The sequence below is a fragment of the Cryptotermes secundus genome, unplaced genomic scaffold (assembly GCF_002891405.2).
Source record: "Cryptotermes secundus unplaced genomic scaffold, Csec_1.0 scaffold28, whole genome shotgun sequence".
Classification (NCBI taxonomy): Eukaryota; Metazoa; Arthropoda; class Insecta; order Blattodea; family Kalotermitidae; genus Cryptotermes; species Cryptotermes secundus.
The window spans coordinates 230,775-253,211 of NW_019736391.1; the positions used below are offsets into that span (position 1 = coordinate 230,775).

At 40.0% G+C, this 22,437-nt stretch overlaps 1 protein-coding gene across 1 annotated transcript in view; it reads right to left on the reverse strand.

Annotated features, from left to right (window-relative positions):
• Nucleotides 1-22,437, reverse strand: part of LOC111869739 — a 217,657-nt gene that overhangs the window by 99,943 nt on the left and 95,277 nt on the right. The window contains exon 2 of the mRNA XM_033753545.1: nt 2,723-2,841. Coding sequence (XP_033609436.1) covers nt 2,723-2,841 — 119 coding nt within the window. The remainder of the gene's footprint in view (nt 1-2,722; nt 2,842-22,437) is intronic.

A 22,437-nucleotide genomic window follows, 5' to 3' on the forward strand; every position in this document is an offset into this window, starting at 1 on the left:
AAATATATATATATATATATGTTTGCAGTAAACGGAAGTCGAGGAGTACGTTTGGGTCATGTATCCTTACGCTGGGGTTCATCACTGACTCTCCGTTTAGTATCACTTCCAGTATATATAGCTTTCACTTTTATAAAGTTCTGGAAGCAATAACAAACAAGTGGATGAGAGCCTGAATAGCTCAGTCGGGCTGGACGACCGGAATTTGACTACCGGCAGGGGCAAGATTTTTCTCTTAGCGTCAAGACTGATTTTTTGGTCCACCCAGCCTACTTCTCAATGGATACTGGAGGTTAAGCGACAGGGGCGTAGATGTGACCATTCACCTCCATCTAGTGCCGAAGTCAAGAATATTGTAGCTATACCTTCACTCTCCCATACGCCTTCGTGGCGTGAGTTGTGAACAGAGAAAGTTTACTTTCTTACTCTGTATATTTACCCAGAAATGTAACTCAGACATCATTTAGTTAGCTACAGAATTCATTCTATCCCAACTCCTACACACGTAACACTCAAGTATCGAGGAAGCAGCTATAACTACAGAGGTCCTTAGCCGTTAGAATCTATAACGGCATCGTTACCACGGTAAAGTAGCAACGACTATCGCAAATTTCATTGCTTAATCCCACAGACAATTACAGCATTCCCATTTCATGGCACTTTCGCTGAAACATTTAGTGGCATTATCAGCAGTCGCACCTTACGTTCTGAATGGGGGGGAGGGGGCACACATTCTCAGTGCGCCAGGACAAAATTTCAGCAAAGGAACCATAATACAATAGCAGAAATGTTCAGTTTCGTGGTCTCTCCATTAATATTGACGAAGGGGCGTAGAACTGAACTAATTTACAACATATTTACCGTAAGATAAATGTACCACGGTTAATGCAAGAACACTGTGGAAACACACTGCAGTCACACTCAGTTTTGTTATGAATAACAGGGCACAGTGAAGAACATTTGTACCTCGGTAAGAGGAAAGCGACAGATGGACATAAAATAGCATAATGAGGAGTTTCATAATTTGTACTCTTTACACTTAACATGCCGGTATAGCGATAACGATGTAGATTTGTAAGCGGCATGTGCTTGGTTCGAATCTATGTTAGAAAAATGGCTAGTCTTGACGTTTTTCCTGAACTTTCTCAATGACACCATGTACAAGACAGAATAATATCTCATTCAAATCATTTTGATTACTTCCAAATCCTTTTTAATTCATTACTCGTCTGTAAAAATGTTTTTCAGCGGTATTTTGTGTACATTGTATTTTCACAGTCTAAAGTAAACCAAAAAAGCACTGAGTAAGATTTGAGGTTTTCACGGCGGTGACTATGAAGAAAGCATTATTCGCTAAATGTTATTAGATTCGACAAATCAGGGCGGATGAAGTAGATGTGATATATAGTACCTTAGGAATAACTATAAAATATTTACCGTGTGCTAGTGGGAATACCACTGAATTCCCTTGAGCAGTTTGTTATATGCAGCTGACAATTTAGCTTCTTAAACAGTGGCTTGACAGAAATATTTAGAGAGATCAGAAATTCCTTTACTGCTGAGGATAGCTGTGAGAGGCGTAGGGACAGACGGAGTAAGAAAGGGCAAATTCCAAGGATATTGTTTGGTGTGTAAATAATTTATATATAAAATGCACTTTTCATATTTATATTTCGTTTCCTGTCTAGGCATGACATAAATCCAGCATACGCGCATTAATTTATCAACAAAGTTTATAGAGATGGCTGTTTTTAATTATATGAAAACTCAGTTTCAAAGCATAACTGCATAATTCACTGTCATAATCGGCGAAGAATTATAGTAAGTCAAGTAGCGGATTCGTCGTACATTTACATATATATATTTCGTTAAAATGACCTTAGTATGTATTTTCAACATTCTGCCATTCTTGACCTCGGCACTAGATGGAGAGGAGTGGTCAGTTTCACCCCTTGGCCTCTTTGCATCCAGGGATGCCATTGGATAGGCAGGTGAATGGGTATAAGAGCCAGTCTGGAAGCTATAGAGAGGAGAAAAATTTCATGCTTTGTTGGGAATCGAAACCCGGTCACCCAGCCCATAGAATATATTTTTTTAATAAGCTCTGCTTGGCCTTTGGCATTTAAGGCTTAGCTATCATAGCAACCTAGTTTCCAACCAATCGAAATTTCCGAATTTTCTTAATGTTTTCAAAATTTAGGTGATTCTCTTTAATTAAAAAAAATGACTTATGAGTCAGTAATATGTCATCCAGTTTCCGTCTCTTCCTAATAAGTTAATTGTTACAACTGACATATTTTCAAGACATTGTTATGAAAATCAGGTTCGAAATTGAAATAACGTATGTACGATATTTGTTTATGCAATACAAAGCAACAACACGGAAGTCACCAGAAATTTAATTTTATTTCACGCTCCGTTTTTTTGGCCATAACTATTTAATGACTGAATAATTAATAAACATGAAACATTTTGGTGGAATGAAAATATGCAAGGGAAACCGAAAACTTGGAGAAAACTCGCCCCAATACTACAATGTCCATGACAAATCTGATGTGACTTGACATGGGATCGAACCCAGGTCACCGCAGTTAGAAGATGGCTGCTAATTATGTGAGCTATGACACGGCATAAATTGTGAAACATGGTCGTGGTGCAAATGTTTGGTCTGTGACATGTAAATGCTGTATAGAAATAAATCCTCCGCGTGAAGGAGACTCACCTTCTGGTGCCAGCGACTTCTACAACTTTGCAACTACTACGGCTCCACCAGGCCGGTGTGAGTGTCCAGTACGAGGAGGACGCACTTCGCGCCCATCCTTCTTCCGGAAACAGCAACACCTGCACACCAAGAAATCGCCATGTTTGTAGTCTCTTATAAACATCTTCACAGAAGTGATAGTAGGAACAACCTGTGATTCACATATGTACTGCACGAAAGTGAAGGTACAGTTTCCCCTTCTGGCTAAGCACAACCATCACAAGCAAGCTACTATATAAAGGCGTGCAATGGCTTGGAGATAAGCCGTAACTTAGGGCCCCCATACACACACAGTTTGGCCTCCAGTTCGGCCTGCACAGTTGAAGACTGAAAGGCATAATTGACGTGAGTGGTGCGGCCGGCCGGCCAATCGTTTGGACTGTTGGCCTGTGGGAAACCCGTCAGTCCGTCAGTTCTGCCTGCAGGACCGTAGCACGTGACGTGTGTGACTCAACATTATAGGCTGAAAGACCGTGATTGTGGCATGAAGCCTGCCGCTTTATCTGCGCGTGTATGGGGAGGAAAGGGAGGGGGTAAACTGTCACAGTTTTGCCTGTAAGGTCGATCGGAAGGCCAAACTGTGTGTATGGGGGGCCTTAATCTATGTCTCGACAAGTGGTCGGTTTCACGTTTTAGTTCCATGAAAAATGACTCATCTTGATGTAACACCGAGTTTACATAGGATTAAAATAGACAATAATTATACTAAACACTGTTCAACATAGGAACATTTACTGATAGATATCTGAGATATATATCATGAATTCGGTTGCCTAGAACCATTTCAGGTAGAGAGCTCTGGCAGTTATCTAGCCAAGCAGATATAACTATGGAAATAAGGAAACGCAAATTTAGGTGGATTGGTCATAGACTGAGGAAGGATGGTGCTTCAGTGGAATCCTTACGGAAACAGAGCATGGGAAGACCAAGAAACAGATGCAGATCCACTCTGAGAGGAGCTGCAAGGAGTTTGAGTGAGCTGAGGTGTTTAGCGGCAGATAGGGACAAAAAGAAAGAGCTTGTAGACGACTCATACTCCTCATGGGACAACAGAATACATTATTATTATTATTATTATTATTTATCGTAGAAACATTGGCGGATGAAAAAATGTAGGCTTCTTAAAGATATGTAACTTCAGCAAAATATTATTTTATATGGCACTTGCCGGACAAGACAAAGGACAAAAATACAAAGCAGTATTCGTAATATGTCTGTCGAAAACGCTACTCTATGTGCAATAAATAGACATTAAGTCTATAGAGAGATATGTAAAGTATACTTGTTCCGAATGCGTTAGGTCTCAAATATTTAATGAAATTTGAAACACAATAATATATTCCTCTATTTCCAATTACCTTCGTCAATGAGACTTTGCTTATTGCTGTACTCGGGTAAACATTTGTTTTTTTATTCATTTTGAAGTGCATTTAAAGACGCAGTCAATAAATGAGCCTGTGATATCGAATGGTTAGATGAGTAAAGAACTGCAACGGAAGAAAAAGGAAAGAGTTGTCACCTAATTTAAAGCAGCAGTGCAGAATTTGTCTCGAGAGACTGGAGAGAAAACAAGATAAACCTCAGCAAGTCTAGTTAGTGATCTGGCAGATATTCGAAAGAACCAAATTCAAGATGCAATTCGAAAGCTTTACCGCTTATCCCAACTTATTTCCTCTGGCACAACATATCGGTACAATATGAAGAAGACAAAAAGCAATCAACTTATATGTAAGATAAACTCATGTCAAGGAAAGACATTAATTAACAAAAAAATGCGTTTTGAAAAATATATTTACTTTTTCAAGGCACATCTCTCAACGTCTCTGTTAATTGAAACATTCCTCATAACTTAACACCATAAGAACTGTGTCCCTAGAAGTGAACAATGCCTCTCACAAGACGTACTCAGCACGTTTTTTAAATTATTGTGCATTGGATAGTAGACATTCTCTTCATATCTATGTTCCTGTTGTTCCCACTTGGAGCATAGGGCAATCGTGAAACGGTTCCTTTCATTTCAGATTCTTAATATTATACAGTCAATAGGACACCTTGGATGGGGATCAGCCCGTCGCAAAGCCACTACCTACACAGGACAACACAAACACAGAATGAATGAAGACAAATATCCATGCCTTGAGTGGGATTCGAACCCACGATCCCAGTGCTCGGCGAGCTAAGCCCTAGACCGCGCGGCCATTGTGATCCGCTAATAGATATTAGAGTATTTTATTTAAGCGGATATATAAAAGACAGTCCTAACAAACAAATAAGGAAGTTTTAAGTAGAAGGCAAGAAATCTGTCTGGATAAACAGTCCCAGAGTTCCGGAAATCATACCGACTGTCAGCTTCACTACAGCATAGGAATGGAGAGACAAATAGTTACCTAAAGCACAGCGGCCTCCGTAGTCTAGAGGTAATGTTCCCCCCTCATGACTCGGAGTACGCGGGCTCAAATACCCGGCGGAGGTCGTCGAATTTTTAAGGGCGGAAAATTTCAGGGAACAAGTCCTCCGGGAGGGACTTTAAGCCGTGGGTCCCGTGTCGTAGCTTTACGGCACGTAAAAGAACCTCATATCTCCAAAGGAGGTCACTGAGCCAAATTAAGGACGTTTCCCGCCCAACAGCAGTCTCTAATACCTCTGGTAGATGGGGGAAGCATTATAGATACCTCTCAGCTAGTAGAGCCGGTCTCGCTGGCTGGGCGGGACTGATGGTAAGCACCAGTACCGGTAGGATATAGAGACTGGNCTCAGACATCATTTAGTTAGCTATAGAATTCATTCTATCCCAACTCCTACACACGTAACACTCAAGTATCGAGGAAGCAGCTATAACTACAGAGGTCCTTAGCCGTTAGAATCTATAACGGCATCGTTACCACGGTAAAGTAGCAACGACTATCGCAAATTTCATTGCTTAATCCCACAGACAATTACAGCATTCCCATTTCATGGCACTTTCGCTGGCACATTTTGAGGCATTATCAGCAGTCGCACCTTACGTTCTGAATGGGGGGAGGGGAAGGGGGGCACACATTCTCAGTGCGCCAGGACAAAATTTCAGCGAAGGAAGCATAATACAATAGCAGAAATGTTCAGTTTCGTGGTCTCTCCATTAATATTGACGAAGGGGCGTAGAACTGAACTAATTTACAACATATTTACCGTAAGATAAATGTACCACCGTTAATGCAAGGAACACTGTGGAAACACACTTCAGTCACACTCAGTTTTGTTATGAATAACAGGGCACAGTGAAGTACATTTGTACCTCGGTAAGAGGAAAGCGACAGATGGACATAAAATAGCATAATGAGGAGTTTCATAATTTGTACTCTTTACACTTAACATGCCGGTATAGCGATAACGATGTAGATTTGTAAGCGGCATGTGCTTGGTTCGAATCTATGTTAGAAAAATGGCTAGTCTTGACGTTTTTCCTGAACTTTCTCAATGACACCATGTACAAGACAGAATAATATCTCATTCAAATCATTTTGATTACTTCCAAATCCTTTTTAATTCATTACTCGTCTGTAAAAATGTTTTTCAGCGGTATTTTGTGTACATTGTATTTTCACAGTCTAAAGTAAACCAAAAAAGCACTGAGTAAGATTTGAGGTTTTCGCGGCGGTGACTATGAAGAAAGCATTATTCGCTAAATGTTATTAGATTCGACAAATCAGGGCGGATGAAGTAGATGTGATATATAGTACCTTAGGAATAACTATAAAATATTTACCGTGTGCTAGTGGGAATACCACTGAATTCCCTTGAGCAGTTTGTTATATGCAGCTGACAATTTAGCTTCTTAAACAGTGGCTTGACAGAAATATTTAGAGAGATCAGAAATTCCTTTACTGCTGAGGATAGCTGTGAGAGGCGTAGGGACAGACGGAGTAAGAAAGGGCAAATTCCAAGGATATTGTTTGGTGTGTAAATAATTTATATATAAAATGCACTTTTCATATTTATATTTCGTTTCCTGTCTAGGCATGACATAAATCCAGCATACGCGCATTAATTTATCAACAAAGTTTATAGAGATGGCTGTTTTTAATTATATGAAAACTCAGTTTCAAAGCATAACTGCATAATTCACTGTCATAATCGGCGAAGAATTATAGTAAGTCAAGTAGCGGATTCGTCGTACATTTACATATATATATTTCGTTAAAATGACCTTAGTATGTATTTTCAACATTCTGCCATTCTTGACCTCGGCACTAGATGGAGAGGAGTGGTCAGTTTCACCCCTTGGCCTCTTTGCATCCAGGGATGCCATTGGATAGGCAGGTGAATGGGTATAAGAGCCAGTCTGGAAGCTATAGAGAGGAGAAAAATTTCATGCTTTGTTGGGAATCGAAACCCGGTCACCCAGCCCATAGAATATATTTTTTTAATAAGCTCTGCTTGGCCTTTGGCATTTAAGGCTTAGCTATCATAGCAACCTAGTTTCCAACCAATCGAAATTTCCGAATTTTCTTAATGTTTTCAAAATTTAGGTGATTCTCTTTAATTAAAAAAAATGACTTATGAGTCAGTAATATGTCATCCAGTTTCCGTCTCTTCCTAATAAGTTAATTGTTACAACTGACATATTTTCAAGACATTGTTATGAAAATCAGGTTCGAAATTGAATTAACGTATGTACGATATTTGTTTATGCAATACAAAGCAACAACACGGAAGTCACAAGAAATTTTATTTTATTTCACGCTCCGTTTTTTGGCCATAACTATTGAATGACTGAATAATTAATAAACATGAAACATTTTGGTGGAATGAAAATATGCAAGGGAAACCGAAAACTTGGAGAAAACTCGCCCCAATACTACAATGTCCATGACAAATCTGATGTGACTTGACATGGGATCGAACCCAGGTCACCGCAGTTAGAAGATGNGGGTAAACTGTCACAGTTTTGCCTGTAAGGTCGATCGGAAGGCCAAACTGTGTGTATGGGGGGCCTTAATCTATGTCTCGACAAGTGGTCGGTTTCACGTTTTAGTTCCATGAAAAATGACTCATCTTGATGTAACACCGAGTTTACATAGGATTAAAATAGACAATAATTATACTAAACACTGTTCAACATAGGAACATTTACTGATAGATATCTGAGATATATATCATGAATTCGGTTGCCTAGAACCATTTCAGGTAGAGAGCTCTGGCAGTTATCTAGCCAAGCAGATATAACTATGGAAATAAGGAAACGCAAATTTAGGTGGATTGGTCATAGACTGAGGAAGGATGGTGCTTCAGTGGAATCCTTACGGAAACAGAGCATGGGAAGACCAAGAAACAGATGCAGATCCACTCTGAGAGGAGCTGCAAGGAGTTTGAGTGAGCTGAGGTGTTTAGCGGCAGATAGGGACAAAAAGAAAGAGCTTGTAGACGACTCATACTCCTCATGGGACAACAGAATACATTATTATTATTATTATTATTATTTATCGTAGAAACATTGGCGGATGAAAAAATGTAGGCTTCTTAAAGATATGTAACTTCAGCAAAATATTATTTTATATGGCACTTGCCGGACAAGACAAAGGACAAAAATACAAAGCAGTATTCGTAATATGTCTGTCGAAAACGCTACTCTATGTGCAATAAATAGACATTAAGTCTATAGAGAGATATGTAAAGTATACTTGTTCCGAATGCGTTAGGTCTCAAATATTTAATGAAATTTGAAACACAATAATATATTCCTCTATTTCCAATTACCTTCGTCAATGAGACTTTGCTTATTGCTGTACTCGGGTAAACATTTGTTTTTTTATTCATTTTGAAGTGCATTTAAAGACGCAGTCAATAAATGAGCCTGTGATATCGAATGGTTAGATGAGTAAAGAACTGCAACGGAAGAAAAAGGAAAGAGTTGTCACCTAATTTAAAGCAGCAGTGCAGAATTTGTCTCGAGAGACTGGAGAGAAAACAAGATAAACCTCAGCAAGTCTAGTTAGTGATCTGGCAGATATTCGAAAGAACCAAATTCAAGATGCAATTCGAAAGCTTTACCGCTTATCCCAACTTATTTCCTCTGGCACAACATATCGGTACAATATGAAGAAGACAAAAAGCAATCAACTTATATATAAGATAAACTCATGTCAAGGAAAGACATTAATTAACAAAAAAATGCGTTTTGANGAAAAATATGTTTACTTTTTCAAAGCACATCTCTCAACGTCTCTGTTAATTGAAACATTCCTCATAACTTAACACCATAAGAACTGTGTCCCTAGAAGTGAACAATGCCTCTCACAAGACGTACTCAGCACGTTTTTTAAATTATTGTGCATTGGATAGTAGACATTCTCTTCATATCTATGTTCCTGTTGTTCCCACTTGGAGCATAGGGCAATCGTGAAACGGTTCCTTTCATTTCAGATTCTTAATCTTACACAGTCAATAGGACACCTTGGATGGGGATCAGCCCGTCGCAAAGCCACTACCTACACAGGACAACACAAACACAGAATGAATGAAGACAAATATCCATGCCTTGAGTGGGATTCGAACCCACGATCCCAGTGCTCGGCGAGCTAAGCCCTAGACCGCGCGGCCATTGTGATCCGCTAATNAAAGCACATCTCTCAACGTCTCTGTTAATTGAAACATTCCTCATAACTTAACACCATAAGAACTGTGTCCCTAGAAGTGAACAATGCCTCTCACAAGACGTACTCAGCACGTTTTTTAAATTGTTGTGCAGTGGTTAGTAGACATTCTCTTCATATCTATGTTTCTGTTGTTCCCAATTGGAGCATAGGGCAATCGTGAAACGATTCCTTTCATTTCAGATTCTTAATATTATACAGTCGATAGGACACCTTGGATGGGGATCAGCCCGTCGCAAAGCCAGTACCTACACAGGACAACACAAACACAGAATAAATGAAGACAAATATCCATGCTTTGAGTGGGATTCGAACCCACGATCCCAGTACTCGGCGAGCAAAGCCCTAGACCGCGCGGCCATTGTGATCCGCTAATAGACATTAGAGTATTTTATTTAAGCGGATATATAAAAGACAGTCCTAACAACAAATAAGGAAGCTATAAGCAGAAGGCAAGAAATCTGTCTGGATAAACAGTCCCAGAGTTCCGGAAATCATACCGACTGTCAGCTTCACTACAGCCTAGGAATGGAGAGACAAATAGTTACCTAAAGCACAGCGGCCTCCGTAGTCTAGAGGTAATGTTCCCCCCTCATGACTCGGAGTACGCGGGCTCAAATACCCGGCGGAGGTCGTCGAATTTTTAAGGGCGGAAAATTTCAGGGAACAAGTCCTCCGGGAGGGACTTTAAGCCGTGGGNAATGAAGACAAATATCCATGCTTTGAGTGGGATTCGAACCCACGATCCCAGTACTCGGCGAGCAAAGCCCTAGACCGCGCGGCCATTGTGATCCGCTAATAGACATTAGAGTATTTTATTTAAGCGGATATATAAAAGACAGTCCTAACAACAAATAAGGAAGCTATAAGCAGAAGGCAAGAAATCTGTCTGGATAAACAGTCCCGGAGTTCCGGAAATCATACCGACTGTCAGCTTCACTACAGCCTAGGAATGGAGAGACAAATAGTTAACTAAAGCACGCCGATGGGTTATGTCTATTTTATTTGTGGTTTATTGCACAATTATGTTCGTAGCTCAGAATACACAGCATCAGTAGTGAATAGTGAGTTGGAAAGACTGCGAAAGGAAATAATCCTTACGAAATTTTGAGTTATTCATTCTTTCATCAGTGGCTCTACAATCCTCTGTTGGACCCTGGCCTCTTCTTCAGTTTCGTAATCTTTTTTAGACAGTCGGTAGGAATCTTTGGGCGGAGGATCAGCCCGTCGCAAGGCCGCTACCTAAACACAGGTCAACACAAACACAGAATAAAAGCACAGACATCCATGTCTTGAGTGGGATTCGAACCCACGATTCCAGCATTCGAATGAGCGAAGAGAGTTCATGCCTTAGACCGCGACGCCGCTGTGATCGGATATTTGAGGTATTTTTTTCGGCATTTTCGTGTAGGTGCTGAGGAAATGACTAAGAAATTTCAGTCAACATAGATGGTCTCAGGGTGAAGATTTGAAACCGACGAGGCTTCACGAATATAAAACAGGATTGCTAACTACTCTGCCGCAAAGAACAGTACTAATCTATTAAAATCGTAAGTACTGTGTTGGAATATTCCTGTTTATTTTTCCTTATGAATATTTCTAACACCGCTTCAAGCTTAAGTTTCCGTGAAAACATTTACGCAAATGAAATTGAAGAAATACGCACATGTATAAACGTTATTGAAAGACAAATTCGAATTATTTGAAAACAATCTTATTCATTTATTTACCCACTTCTTGTATGTGTGGATCTTAAAATGAAAACCCCGTATAATAAAGCGTATATGAACACAGGGAGTTAGAAAAGGGTACACCGGTCCATTCATTTTATATTTCAGGAATGAATGAGCGACATTGGAAAGCACTTTAGAGGGCGTGTATGGAGATGTAGGACTGGAGGTACTGATGTTGCAACACTGCTAACGAGTCCATGTTTTGGCTCATCCCCCTCCCTGGACTACAATGCGCAGATGACCGCCAAACTCACAAACCTTATACTCAGATCGCTATGTTCTGCAGCCGTTGAGCAGTCAATAGACCTTAATGTTGGTGTCTAGAGACGGAATATAAAATGGTAATTTATAATCGCAGCCAAGATTTAATTTGCAGAGAATAATATTTGTGTATTACGATAAATGATACACACTCCGTCCCAAGTGCAAACAATATATATTATATGTCTTTGATCTTGTTCTCTTCTATACTACATGTTTCGGCCTCTATCGGCCATCATCAGGTGTATACTCTTAACGTTGCTGCCACACTGAAACCCAGTCTAAAATTTAACATTTAAAAAACACATTGTTATTTTCTTCGTATTACCACCATCTACCTCGTTGATATGTGTCTGGTATGTAGATTATATTGCACACGTCAAATTTTCCTGTAGTAGCACTATAAAATCTTTAGTTATGATTTTAAAATCCTTTAAAATTTCTCTAAATTTTAAATTTAGAATTTAAAATTGTTAGGGTTTTAATGTTTAATGTTAATGTTTTAAATGTTAAATTTTAGACTGGGTTTCAGTGTGGCAGCAACGTTAAGGGTATACACCTGATGATGGCCGATAGAGGCCGAAACATGTAGTGTAAAAGAGAACAAGATCAAAGACATATAATATATATTGTTTGCACTTGGGACGGAGTGTGTATCATTTATCGTGTAGAGTGCAACAGGATGCTGAGATATAATATTTGTGTATTAATTGGATTCAGAAAGAAAGCCTATAATTTAGTGAACCTAAATATAATATAAGTTATAAGGCAGCTCAGACATTAGAATTATAACCTCAAATCCCATTTGATATATCGATATGTCAATATATCGATATTCGTTCTCGTCCTTCTATGACGTACTCTGATGCTAAGAACCTCGCTATTGTGTGAATATTCAAGCAGCTTTAACCCTCAGCTTCATAGCGAACCATGAAGCCATCATGAAACCGGAGAAGTACTGGTAAATAATTAATTACATTACAGAAAATAGAACATGATGAAAGAACTTATCTAAACATTACTTGATAACCTGCATGTTCTGCAGAACAGTAAGATCAAGTAAATTATTACTTTAATGCCATACTTTGTGGTCATTACTTAAGTTATTTACTCTAATTTATTCTGACATAATGGCTGGAAGCCGGAATAAAGGAGCCAGGAGAAAAGGCTACTGATAGGTAACGGAAGATAAATATGTGTCCTCAGAAACGGATATACAAATATTAGGGCGATGTTTTTAGATAGAGACAGGACGATGGTTAATGTCCAGAAACATAACATTTTAGGGTGGACTATCGGAAAAAAATTAGCACACATGGCTAAGAGCTGCTGTCATGAGAAGTTGCGAAACAGTCGCTAGCCGGTAAGGACATGAATACGGAAGCAGAGGAATATTCATTGTTAGGGGCGGTTACCGATCAAACCAGTCAAGAGCATAACTGACTTAGCGTGAGCTATAATAACTTGTTAAGTGTGCAGATTGGTGATAGTTATTACTATTTGAAGTTATGAGTTATATATAAGCTTTCAATAAATCCCGTTAGCGATCCAAACCCCGTATCCAGTCACTAGCAAGTGGCAGGATAATATAAATTACAAATAGTAATTGAAAACGAAGTGGAAAGTAAAATGTTACAATTAAAATGATGGTTTACGAAATATGTGTTAAGGAGTTATACAATTATAAAATTCATGACTTATTCAAGCTCATGTGGTGAGTGGTACAATTTATAATAATTAATTGTCATTAAATTATTCAAACCGAAGAGAAAGAGACAGTTGGGACACTTATGTTAATAATAATGCAAAATTGTAGTCAAAACACACAGCAGTGGAATACCATTTGCTAGACTTAGACAAATTTGGAGGATGCTATTGTCACGTGATATGAGTGACTCTCGACGGAGTTTGGATTTATTGCCGACTTTAACATACAACTCGTAATTACACTTAATTATAGCGCCATCCCTGATCTCCACACTTTACAACTCACTGAAGCACACAGACTAGTGTTCTCAGTCTGTTTTATTCTCCAGTAGTCGTTTCCTGGTAACGGCTTCTAACAGTGGTTTTTCCTCTGTTTCCTAGATCATATCCTCTCTGAATGGATGCTTCCTTGCATTGTGATTGTTATATAGTAAGGGGCCCGCCCCCTATAATACTAGAAAGGGATCCTAAATGTATAAATTATGAAGGTGTGGTCTGGATTTATCCTGCTCAGGACATGAACCAGTGGAGTGCTTCTTGAACACTGCAACGAATTTTCACTTCCATCGTGAAAAAACTAAGGTACTGTGAACGTCACATGAATAATTTTCTGGTTGATTTACAGCAGCAATTACAATTACTACTGAACTTATCAGGCAATGTGAATTTATAATTTTAGAAATTATGCACAGGAATACGTGAATAATTTCTGTAGATACAAATATTTATTTATGATTTGTGTTAGATTACGTATAGTCCTACAGACGGCAGTCTTCAGAGGAAAGCTCTGTTCTGAGCGCCCTGCAGTTTCATAAGAAGCATTAAGTACCACAATACGGTTTCGTATTTTAAATGAAGTGGACTGGGTTCTCACATCCGGCAAGTATTTTAACGTTACTACCCACGTGGAAGAGAGTGCTCTGCGTTCTGGAGTGTAGCACCAGGGGAACCCCGTATGCTTAGAGTAACTCCCGTGTAGTTCACTCGACCAGATCAAAGCCCCGACTCTTCGCCGTGACAAAGGACTACAGCAAAGGCAGCGGCTTTGAGGTGTATCAGACAGAAATCAGCCCATATAACAGTGAAGTGTGTGCTAATGAGGTGCATCAGGGGTAGACAATATGCGAGTCGCTAAGGGCCACAGAGGTTCTCTGTTTCTTCGTTTTGACATTACTGTATTCGTTTTGAAATAGGAGCAAAATGTGCTTTTTAAAATTGTAGTATGCCTTCTTATGAATGCGCATTTATGATTCTATGTATCTCAGGTCCCTTATATTCATTTCTTTACTGAAATTATTTCAGGTATATTTTGTATTTATTTTTTAAACTGATCGCAAAATTCTGAAACTAATTTCGTTATATTTTCTTGATTGGAAGTTACATAAAATTTCTTGAAAAAGAAAGTTTTATATCTTAAAAATATCCATATTTTATATCATAGTTGGTTTCTTGAATGATTTTTCTTAAGATCGTACATCAGATTTGATTGTGCGGATGTTTAAACTCAACTGATAAAAATATATAAACCTAATATCGCCCTGAAAACGTAAGTACCATGTTCCTCCGAAACATTGGGATCCATCGTCACGACTACACAGTGACACAATCCAGACGACCATACAATGTACAGAGACAGTTGGAAAAACTGAAGTCTTGAAACATTCCGTTTTAGCTTTTCTAAATATAAAGAAAATTCATCCTCTAATTTATATGGAACAACTAAAGGAAGCAATAGACAATCAAGCGAGTTTAGCAGTCTCGGTTGTGAGCCCGCAGACATAATTACGAGACGTGAGGCCTCACACGTGGGTGCTCCTAGCTCACAACGTAACAAGGCCACTGAATGCAGATCCAATAGCGAACCCATTACCCCTGACATTCTGGCGTTTAGCTGCACGAAAGGCTGCCACTGTATGGGCGGCAGGCACAGTGGCAAGTGCCAGCAGAATGACACGTCATTATGTGGAACATGTTGAATTAGTTTCATTTGCGAAGACGGAGTATCTACTGTATGTTACAGAGGAATTTATGCTGGAAGTCATAATTCTACCCACGTCACGTTTCAGATATACACGCCTCCTCGTGTCACCAGTAAATTCGACCACATAAATTCCACAATGTCTCTTATTTTGTTATATATATATTGTGACGAGATATCTTACGTCCATTGCCGCGACAACCGGTGTAATCTATAAAGAGCGTTCCCGAAGCAACGGATTGCTGAACACGTGAGATCGAACCTTGGCGAGGGGTGTCCTCTATTGAGTCCGCGTGGGCCTTATATAAAGGGCCTGGCCTCGAGCGGAAGTTGAGTATGAGTATTAGAGTAAGAGCCGCCGCCAGAGAGAGTTGAGATCCAACCACGGCCAAGGATAGTTGAGACGTCGCATTGGAGTATTGAAGTATTGGGCCTGAAGTCAAGTGATACTGCAAGTGATAATAATTTTAAGAGTGAGTGTCCAATAAAAATTCGCTAAATCCGAGACACACTTATTTGTCGCGTGACAATATACATATATATTAGGGAGCGTGATAGCGTAGTTCTTAGAGACACTATGTTACAAACGGGAAGGTCGTGGGTTCGAGTCCTGATGGAAAGGATTTTGTTTCAATTTACCTAATCCTTCCAGCGACACTATGTTCCTAGAGTCGACTCAGCCTCTAAGAGAAATGAGCGCCAGAAATCTTCCTGGAGTAAAAGACAGCCGACGAGTAAGGCTGACAACCTTACTGCCATCTGTGAGCCGATTGTCTAGATAATGTGGGAGCCTCGACGTCTCACAACCCTATGGTCCTTCACGGCCTGTTACAGAGATAATTCGTAATATTTGATTTACGACAATGTGAAGGGATGGTGCACCATCAGATTACAGATGGAAGAGACGGACTCCTGACGCAAGGTTACTGCTAATATACTGAATAAGCCGTCATGGATATCCAACAAGAGGTGGTCCTCGAGCCTGAGAAAAGGCAGTGGCTGCAAAATTGACATGTGACAAATATTATAGAGGAGTTCGAGGTGTGAAGTTGTGGACTCGGTCCTTCGGGCTTAGAGCTGGTTTCAGCGGCTGCCACTTGTGTACACGGAATGTCTCTTTGGGTTCCGGCCAGGAAATCTCTTGACTAGTTCTGCAACTATTGGCTTCTGAAAGGGAAGTACGCTTACTGGAGTTAGTTAAGATGCAGAAGGGGTCAGACCAGAAGTTGATGAATATGAAACCGTTAACAGCCATCTCTGGATAGGATTTTCGGTGTATTACATTGCGCATGCGTTACAATTATATTGTTTAAGAGATTTGTACAACTATTTTCCTCTTCGAGGATCACTGTCTTGTCGTGGAGCAGAGGTTTACGTGCTCGTGACCCGGAGAGCTATGCTGACGGGAGTCTAAGCTCCTGGTAGAGACACTCATGCCAGACAGGTCAAAGGTTAGGAGACAGATGAAGTGTAGTCCTTGGTAGACCACGTTGGGGATTGGGCGTGAGACAAAGATCCCATCCCGGAAAATTTTACCGTTACGAAACCATGGAGCAGACCAAGATCCACACGAGGTTATGGCGCCAGTAAAGAAATAATAATGTAGCTATTATGGAAGAAACTGTTGCAGAGATTAATTTTAAGTTTTCTAAGAAACGTCCTGCATGCTTCTAGGGTTACAGTGCTCTTACGCTTCCGATGAATATCCAAAGAATGGAAACTGGAATACATACAGGAAAAACAGATCGTTCCATCAGGTTCTGGGTTTGCATTTCGTCATAATGGGTTCTGGATTTGATGATGGGATTTATTGACACTTCTTTACAGTTAGAGTCAACTACACCAACTCACACATTGAACCCCTGTGACGAACCTCTCTGAAGAAGGTCTCACTGGTCTCTACTCTCTGGAATTCTCGAATCCACTGCTTTTTTTTTATTTAAGCTGCCATGCAGCCATAACAGAGATCACGGTCACCAAGATTTTCATCACTGATTTTCATGAATGCGTTGTCTAGGAAGCAACGATTGAGTTTCCTAAGTGTTATCATTTGCTACAAAATATTTCATCTTTAACAACTAACTATCTGGCAATGACTCGTTTGTGTTATTCGTTGTCACGGGGACGTGATTTTCGATCCGTTGCTGAAAAATGGACGTCGGCTCCGGCTCCACTATTTCGGCTTTCAGCTGTCAGCTGCGATTTTGTACACCAAAACTATATTATATTTGAATGATATACTCGTGTTTACGCTGTCAGTGGTTTGAACCTGTATCAGTTATCACGCATGACTCGTTCCATCTTACTGGTAGGGTTACCCTCTGTTCCCCATGCATCCCCTAACTGCAGCTTGATCACTTCTTACGCAGGCAGAGAAGGAGGACGGGAAGTGTACCTCCGCGAATCGAATCACAAATCAGAAGAGGAGAAGGCAGTAACGACAAGCCGCGTCGGGACGCACATCACGGTGCCTGGCTGATTGTTTGCTTCTCCACACTAACTCGCCACGTTAAATCAGGCTCAGAACCCAACTCTGCTGTGACGTTCTCAGAGAAGTCTGGGATTCAACACCAAAGTCGTTTCGTTTATTTCAATTGGATACTTGTTTAAGTAATTACGTTTTGTTAATTCTGAAATTATGCATCCTGGAAAGTTAGAATAATTTTGTAAAGGCCTATTACAGCGCAATATTTTATTTTAGGATAGGTTTAGGATGTGTAGGATTTTAGGATATCGCGGTGGTACTCATACACATTATGTTTTCTGCAATATAATAACGCATACGCGGATGAACTGTAGTTTCGGAGGAATAATTCGCCTCCATCTTAAAGGTATAAGAGTAAATCAAGGAAGAAACCAGTATGTTGCGGGTAGCATACACAGCAGATTCCTTCATGAAGAAGTTGGCTGCAGTGGGACAGATAGACGAACAGATACCGCCCTCTGCTTGACACTGCCTGATTCATTTTGGTCTTACTCTGCAATGTTGAAGGATGTTCCGCCGAAATGACGGTTCATAAAACTACACGGAATTATATTCCAGAAGAAAAAATATTACTTTACCAGGATTTGCATCGAGGTCCTTGGGGAACAATGAAATATTTTAGCCAGGATAATGAACTCATATTGTACTGTTATAGGTCAACATTTAAACCTGTGGAGAGTCCCGAACACGAAACAGGTGTACCAACTTTTCGACAGTGACGTTCGGATTTGATATATTTAGGCTGGTAATAGTATTTAGAGACGCGGCAATTACAGATTTCATGTAGCTAGAAACGAAAAGTGATTAAATGATCAAGATCGAAGAGTTTGAAGGAGATCTCTCTTCAGTGACTTTAACTTATCTACCACTGAGATTATTTCTGTAACGCAGTCTGCCTAGCTAATGCTGACTGATATTTCTTATATTTTATGGAGTACACCGGGGTCCCTTGTACTGCGGCCACTTCTGGCCTATTGTACCAGCCCCAGATGATAGGTGAGGGTGATTGTGGAGCAATTGGTGGAATGAAGATTGGCAGGGGAAACCGAAGTACTCGGAGAAAACCTGCCCCAGCGCCACTTTGTCCACCACAAATCCCACTTGACCAGACCCGGGATCGAACCAGGGCCGCCGCGGTGGGAAACCAGCGACTAACCGCTTTAGCTATGGCGCGGCTCTTATATAAGTATATACATCACACATGGGGAGCAGAGGAAATGAACATACAATTTTATTCCAGATACTTGAAAGAAAAAGATAACTTGGAAGACATAAGCGTAAATGGGATGACCATATTAGAATTGAATTTTATAGAAATGTTTGTACAGATGTTAACTGGCTTAATCGAATACAGGTAATTGACAGTTACTTCTGTGTTTACTTAAGCACCGCCCCATGGACACTTGTGGGGCGGAAGTATAGCTCCACATATTCTAACCTTTGCATTGGATGAAGGTGAGGGGTTAATTTCACACCCCGGCCGTTTTACTCCCGGAAAAGTAGCCCCTAGTCCAGTATACATATGCTAATATACACAACAAACAGGAAAATCAAGGGCTTTTGGTAAAGAATGATGCAGAGCAACACAAGCTATGGTGTGCAGTGGTGTTTCTGCTTTGGGAACAAGGGACTGTCCTATTACAGTAAAAGCATTTGTGAAAATTTTTGTAGAAATATCGTAACTTCATAACTCAGAAATATATTTTGAGATCTACAAGTGCAAAGCTAATTTCCATTTATTATCATGCTCCTGAGGATGGCACAAAGAGGCCGATCTTAGCTTATCTGTTACACCTGATGGCTTATTATTCCTGTACCCACCGAAGACGAGGTTGGATGGGCCGCAGAGCCGGTCTGGACGCTGTTCATCCACTTGAGGAGAGATAACAGCAGCAAAATCACGGTATCAGAGTGAAATTTCGCGTTTCGTAAAAGGCAACAAATTTCTTCATTCACCGAGCAACTCTTTCATTTCTCAAAAAGGATTATTCTCTATGGAATTACATATTTTGGCCTATGTACTGATTTAATTTCTGCTCTGGCTAATAATCTCATCAGATTTTTATTTATTTACGTCTGTTAGCTTGTTTGAAGACATGATTCGATTTCAGGGATTATATAGCATCGAATGACAATCACGACTCCTGAACTGTGAGTAATATTGAACGAAATGATTTTGCCTTATTTTGATGGAACTGTCCCGGCGTGAGACATTGACTGATTCATTCATTCATTCATTCATTCATTCATTGACTGCCACAGCAGTGGAGTCCGAGCCTTGTATAACAATCAGTTCACGTACTTTTCTCAAGATAAACTTTTTAATTCTGTCACTATACTCTCTATTATATATGCTTTTCAGCTTTTAAATAAAGAAATTTGGTGCTCTTACGATGATAAGTAATAATATTACGGTCTTCTGGGTTGTGAGGCCGTGTAGCTTGGTAGAGCGGCACCAATATTTCGGAGGAACATGGTACTTCCATTTTCAGTTTAGAGAAAACATGGAAGTGGAGGAAAATGCAGATTCCCTCTAACTAACCAGAGGTGTCACAACCTAGGCGACGCAACCTGAGTTCTGTTATGACGTTATATAATTTGCAGGGTTGCATAAAGACGGATGAGTAACATGCGGACGATTATGAATACTGGAGTCGGAAGAATGATGGGGAGTGGAATCTGTCTCAAACCTCTACGCTGTCAGCATGAATGGCTGTCTGAATTGATCGATTATTTTTATACTTTAACTTTCCTCCTCATCCTTCTTTTGATATTCATGAACAATTGAACTTCCGTCAAAAGAAGAGACATAAAATGACATATTTTCGTATGAATAAATGTTATCACTTACATGGCTAAGAAAACGGAAGGCTAATTGGATTGGTCATGTTTTACGCAGAAACTGCCTACTAAAAGAAGTTATTGAAGGAAAGATAGAGGGGCGGATAGAAGTGACAAGAAGACGAGGAAGAAGACGTAAGAAGATGCTGGATGACCTTGGGGACAGAAGACGATACTGCCATTTGAAGGGGAAAGCTCTAGATCGCATTAAGTGGAGGAATTGTTTTGGAAGAGACTGTGGACCTGTCGTCTGACAGATTACTGATGATGATGATGGCTTAGTAGTGTTTCTTTATCGGTTGTTTCGGTGACTGCAGTACCTGCATCACTATCCACGGCGTTAGAATATTAACCACCTATCTTTTATCCAACTGTGTTGACCGGTGTTTTGTTCTGTCGAATACACTCTTCCTTCCGACGGAGCTACAATTAAGAATATCCAACACACAGGGCCGAGCAGAAATACATGATTGTTCTGGATATGATAATATGTATTTCTTGGGTGATGGTGTTAATATAAATTTGAGGTTAAATTATACAAGAAATGGTTCTTTTTTTTTCAAATACGCAATATATTTAACAGCTCATTCTTTCCGGGAGTCGTGCGGTAGGTTTATAACTTACCCATGTAAAAATATTTTTACTGACGAACTCCGAAGCTAGATTACAAATTTCAGGGAACAAGAAACCGTGGATTATCTATCAAAAGACGATAAAACCAAAACTGAGTAGCAGCAACAGGTCTTGGGGCTCAATGTTTCATATAGAAGATTATTGTTATTGTTGTTGTTGTTGTTATTATTATTATTATTATTATTATTATTATTATTATTCGAAAACAAAGCCCGTCAAATCGGTTCCGTCAGACTGGATGCAGTGTCGTAAATTTTTGACAAATTTCTTCTTTACCGGCTGCAATGTCTCCTCCGGAAGGTTCTTAATTTCTTCATGGATTCGTGGTATAACATCGTCAAGTATTGCTGGTCGTGTTTGCTCTCAGATATTCTCAGAGATAAAAGTTCAGACTAATAAAGTTACAAAATTACGAATGAAATCACATTCTGTGGGGATACACAGCGAATCGTGACATGCTGAAGCGAGCAGAGAGGTTTGTGACACAGTCTCCTCGGAGCCACAAAACTTCATCTTCACTAGAACTTCTATCCCTGGTACCAAAACTTTTTCAAGTATGTTAATATGGTACTCCGCGCTGATTCTGACGTCATGTCAAAAGTAATCTTCAAAGATGTAAGGCCAAATTACAGAAAAAGAAGAGCAAGCATATCATACAGCGACCTTCGTTCTTGTTAAGGCTCCTACTCAATTTATCAGGGATTCTCCATAGCCCGACAATGGAAATGTTCTCAGTTCCCTACACCAGTTAAGTGGAATTGCTCTTTATCATTCATCAAAAAATTGTTCACAAATTGTGGCTTCATTTTCAACAAATTCAACAGAAGTTCGCAGAACTGCGCACGCTGTTACTTGTGACGGTTGGCAACGATTGGACGACTTCAGTTCTGGAGGAACGGGAGTGTAAATCTTCGTGAAAACTCGTCGTACATTTGGGTCAGACATGGGAAGCTCCAAACAACATTTCTTATGGAACGTCTTGCGCTGCTCTCAGCAAACTCTAACCGAGAGAAATGTTCTCTGGTGTGCCTACCTGGCTGAGTGGTTCGTGTTTTATTCAGAGCCTTCTTCACGCCTGTTTGGAAACGAGAGAAGTACATTATGAATGGCGGTGTCTTTCGATTAAACTTGGCCGAATTTGTCGCTGCATTTCCGTGACCAAATTGATTTTAAGAAACAATTCCCCCATAGGTACGCGCTCTCATGCAGTAAAATGAGCCATGCCGAACTAAACTACAAGGTCACCACTACTCTTTGCAGCAGTTCCATTGTTGCTCTCGGGCTGCTGCCTAGCAACGACTCCAATACTGTTGCCTATTTACGAAGCTGCTGCATAACAATTGCCGTTGTGTCGTTGTTTGGTTTTGCGGTTGTTGCCTAGTTAGTTAGTTAGTTAGTTATTGGAG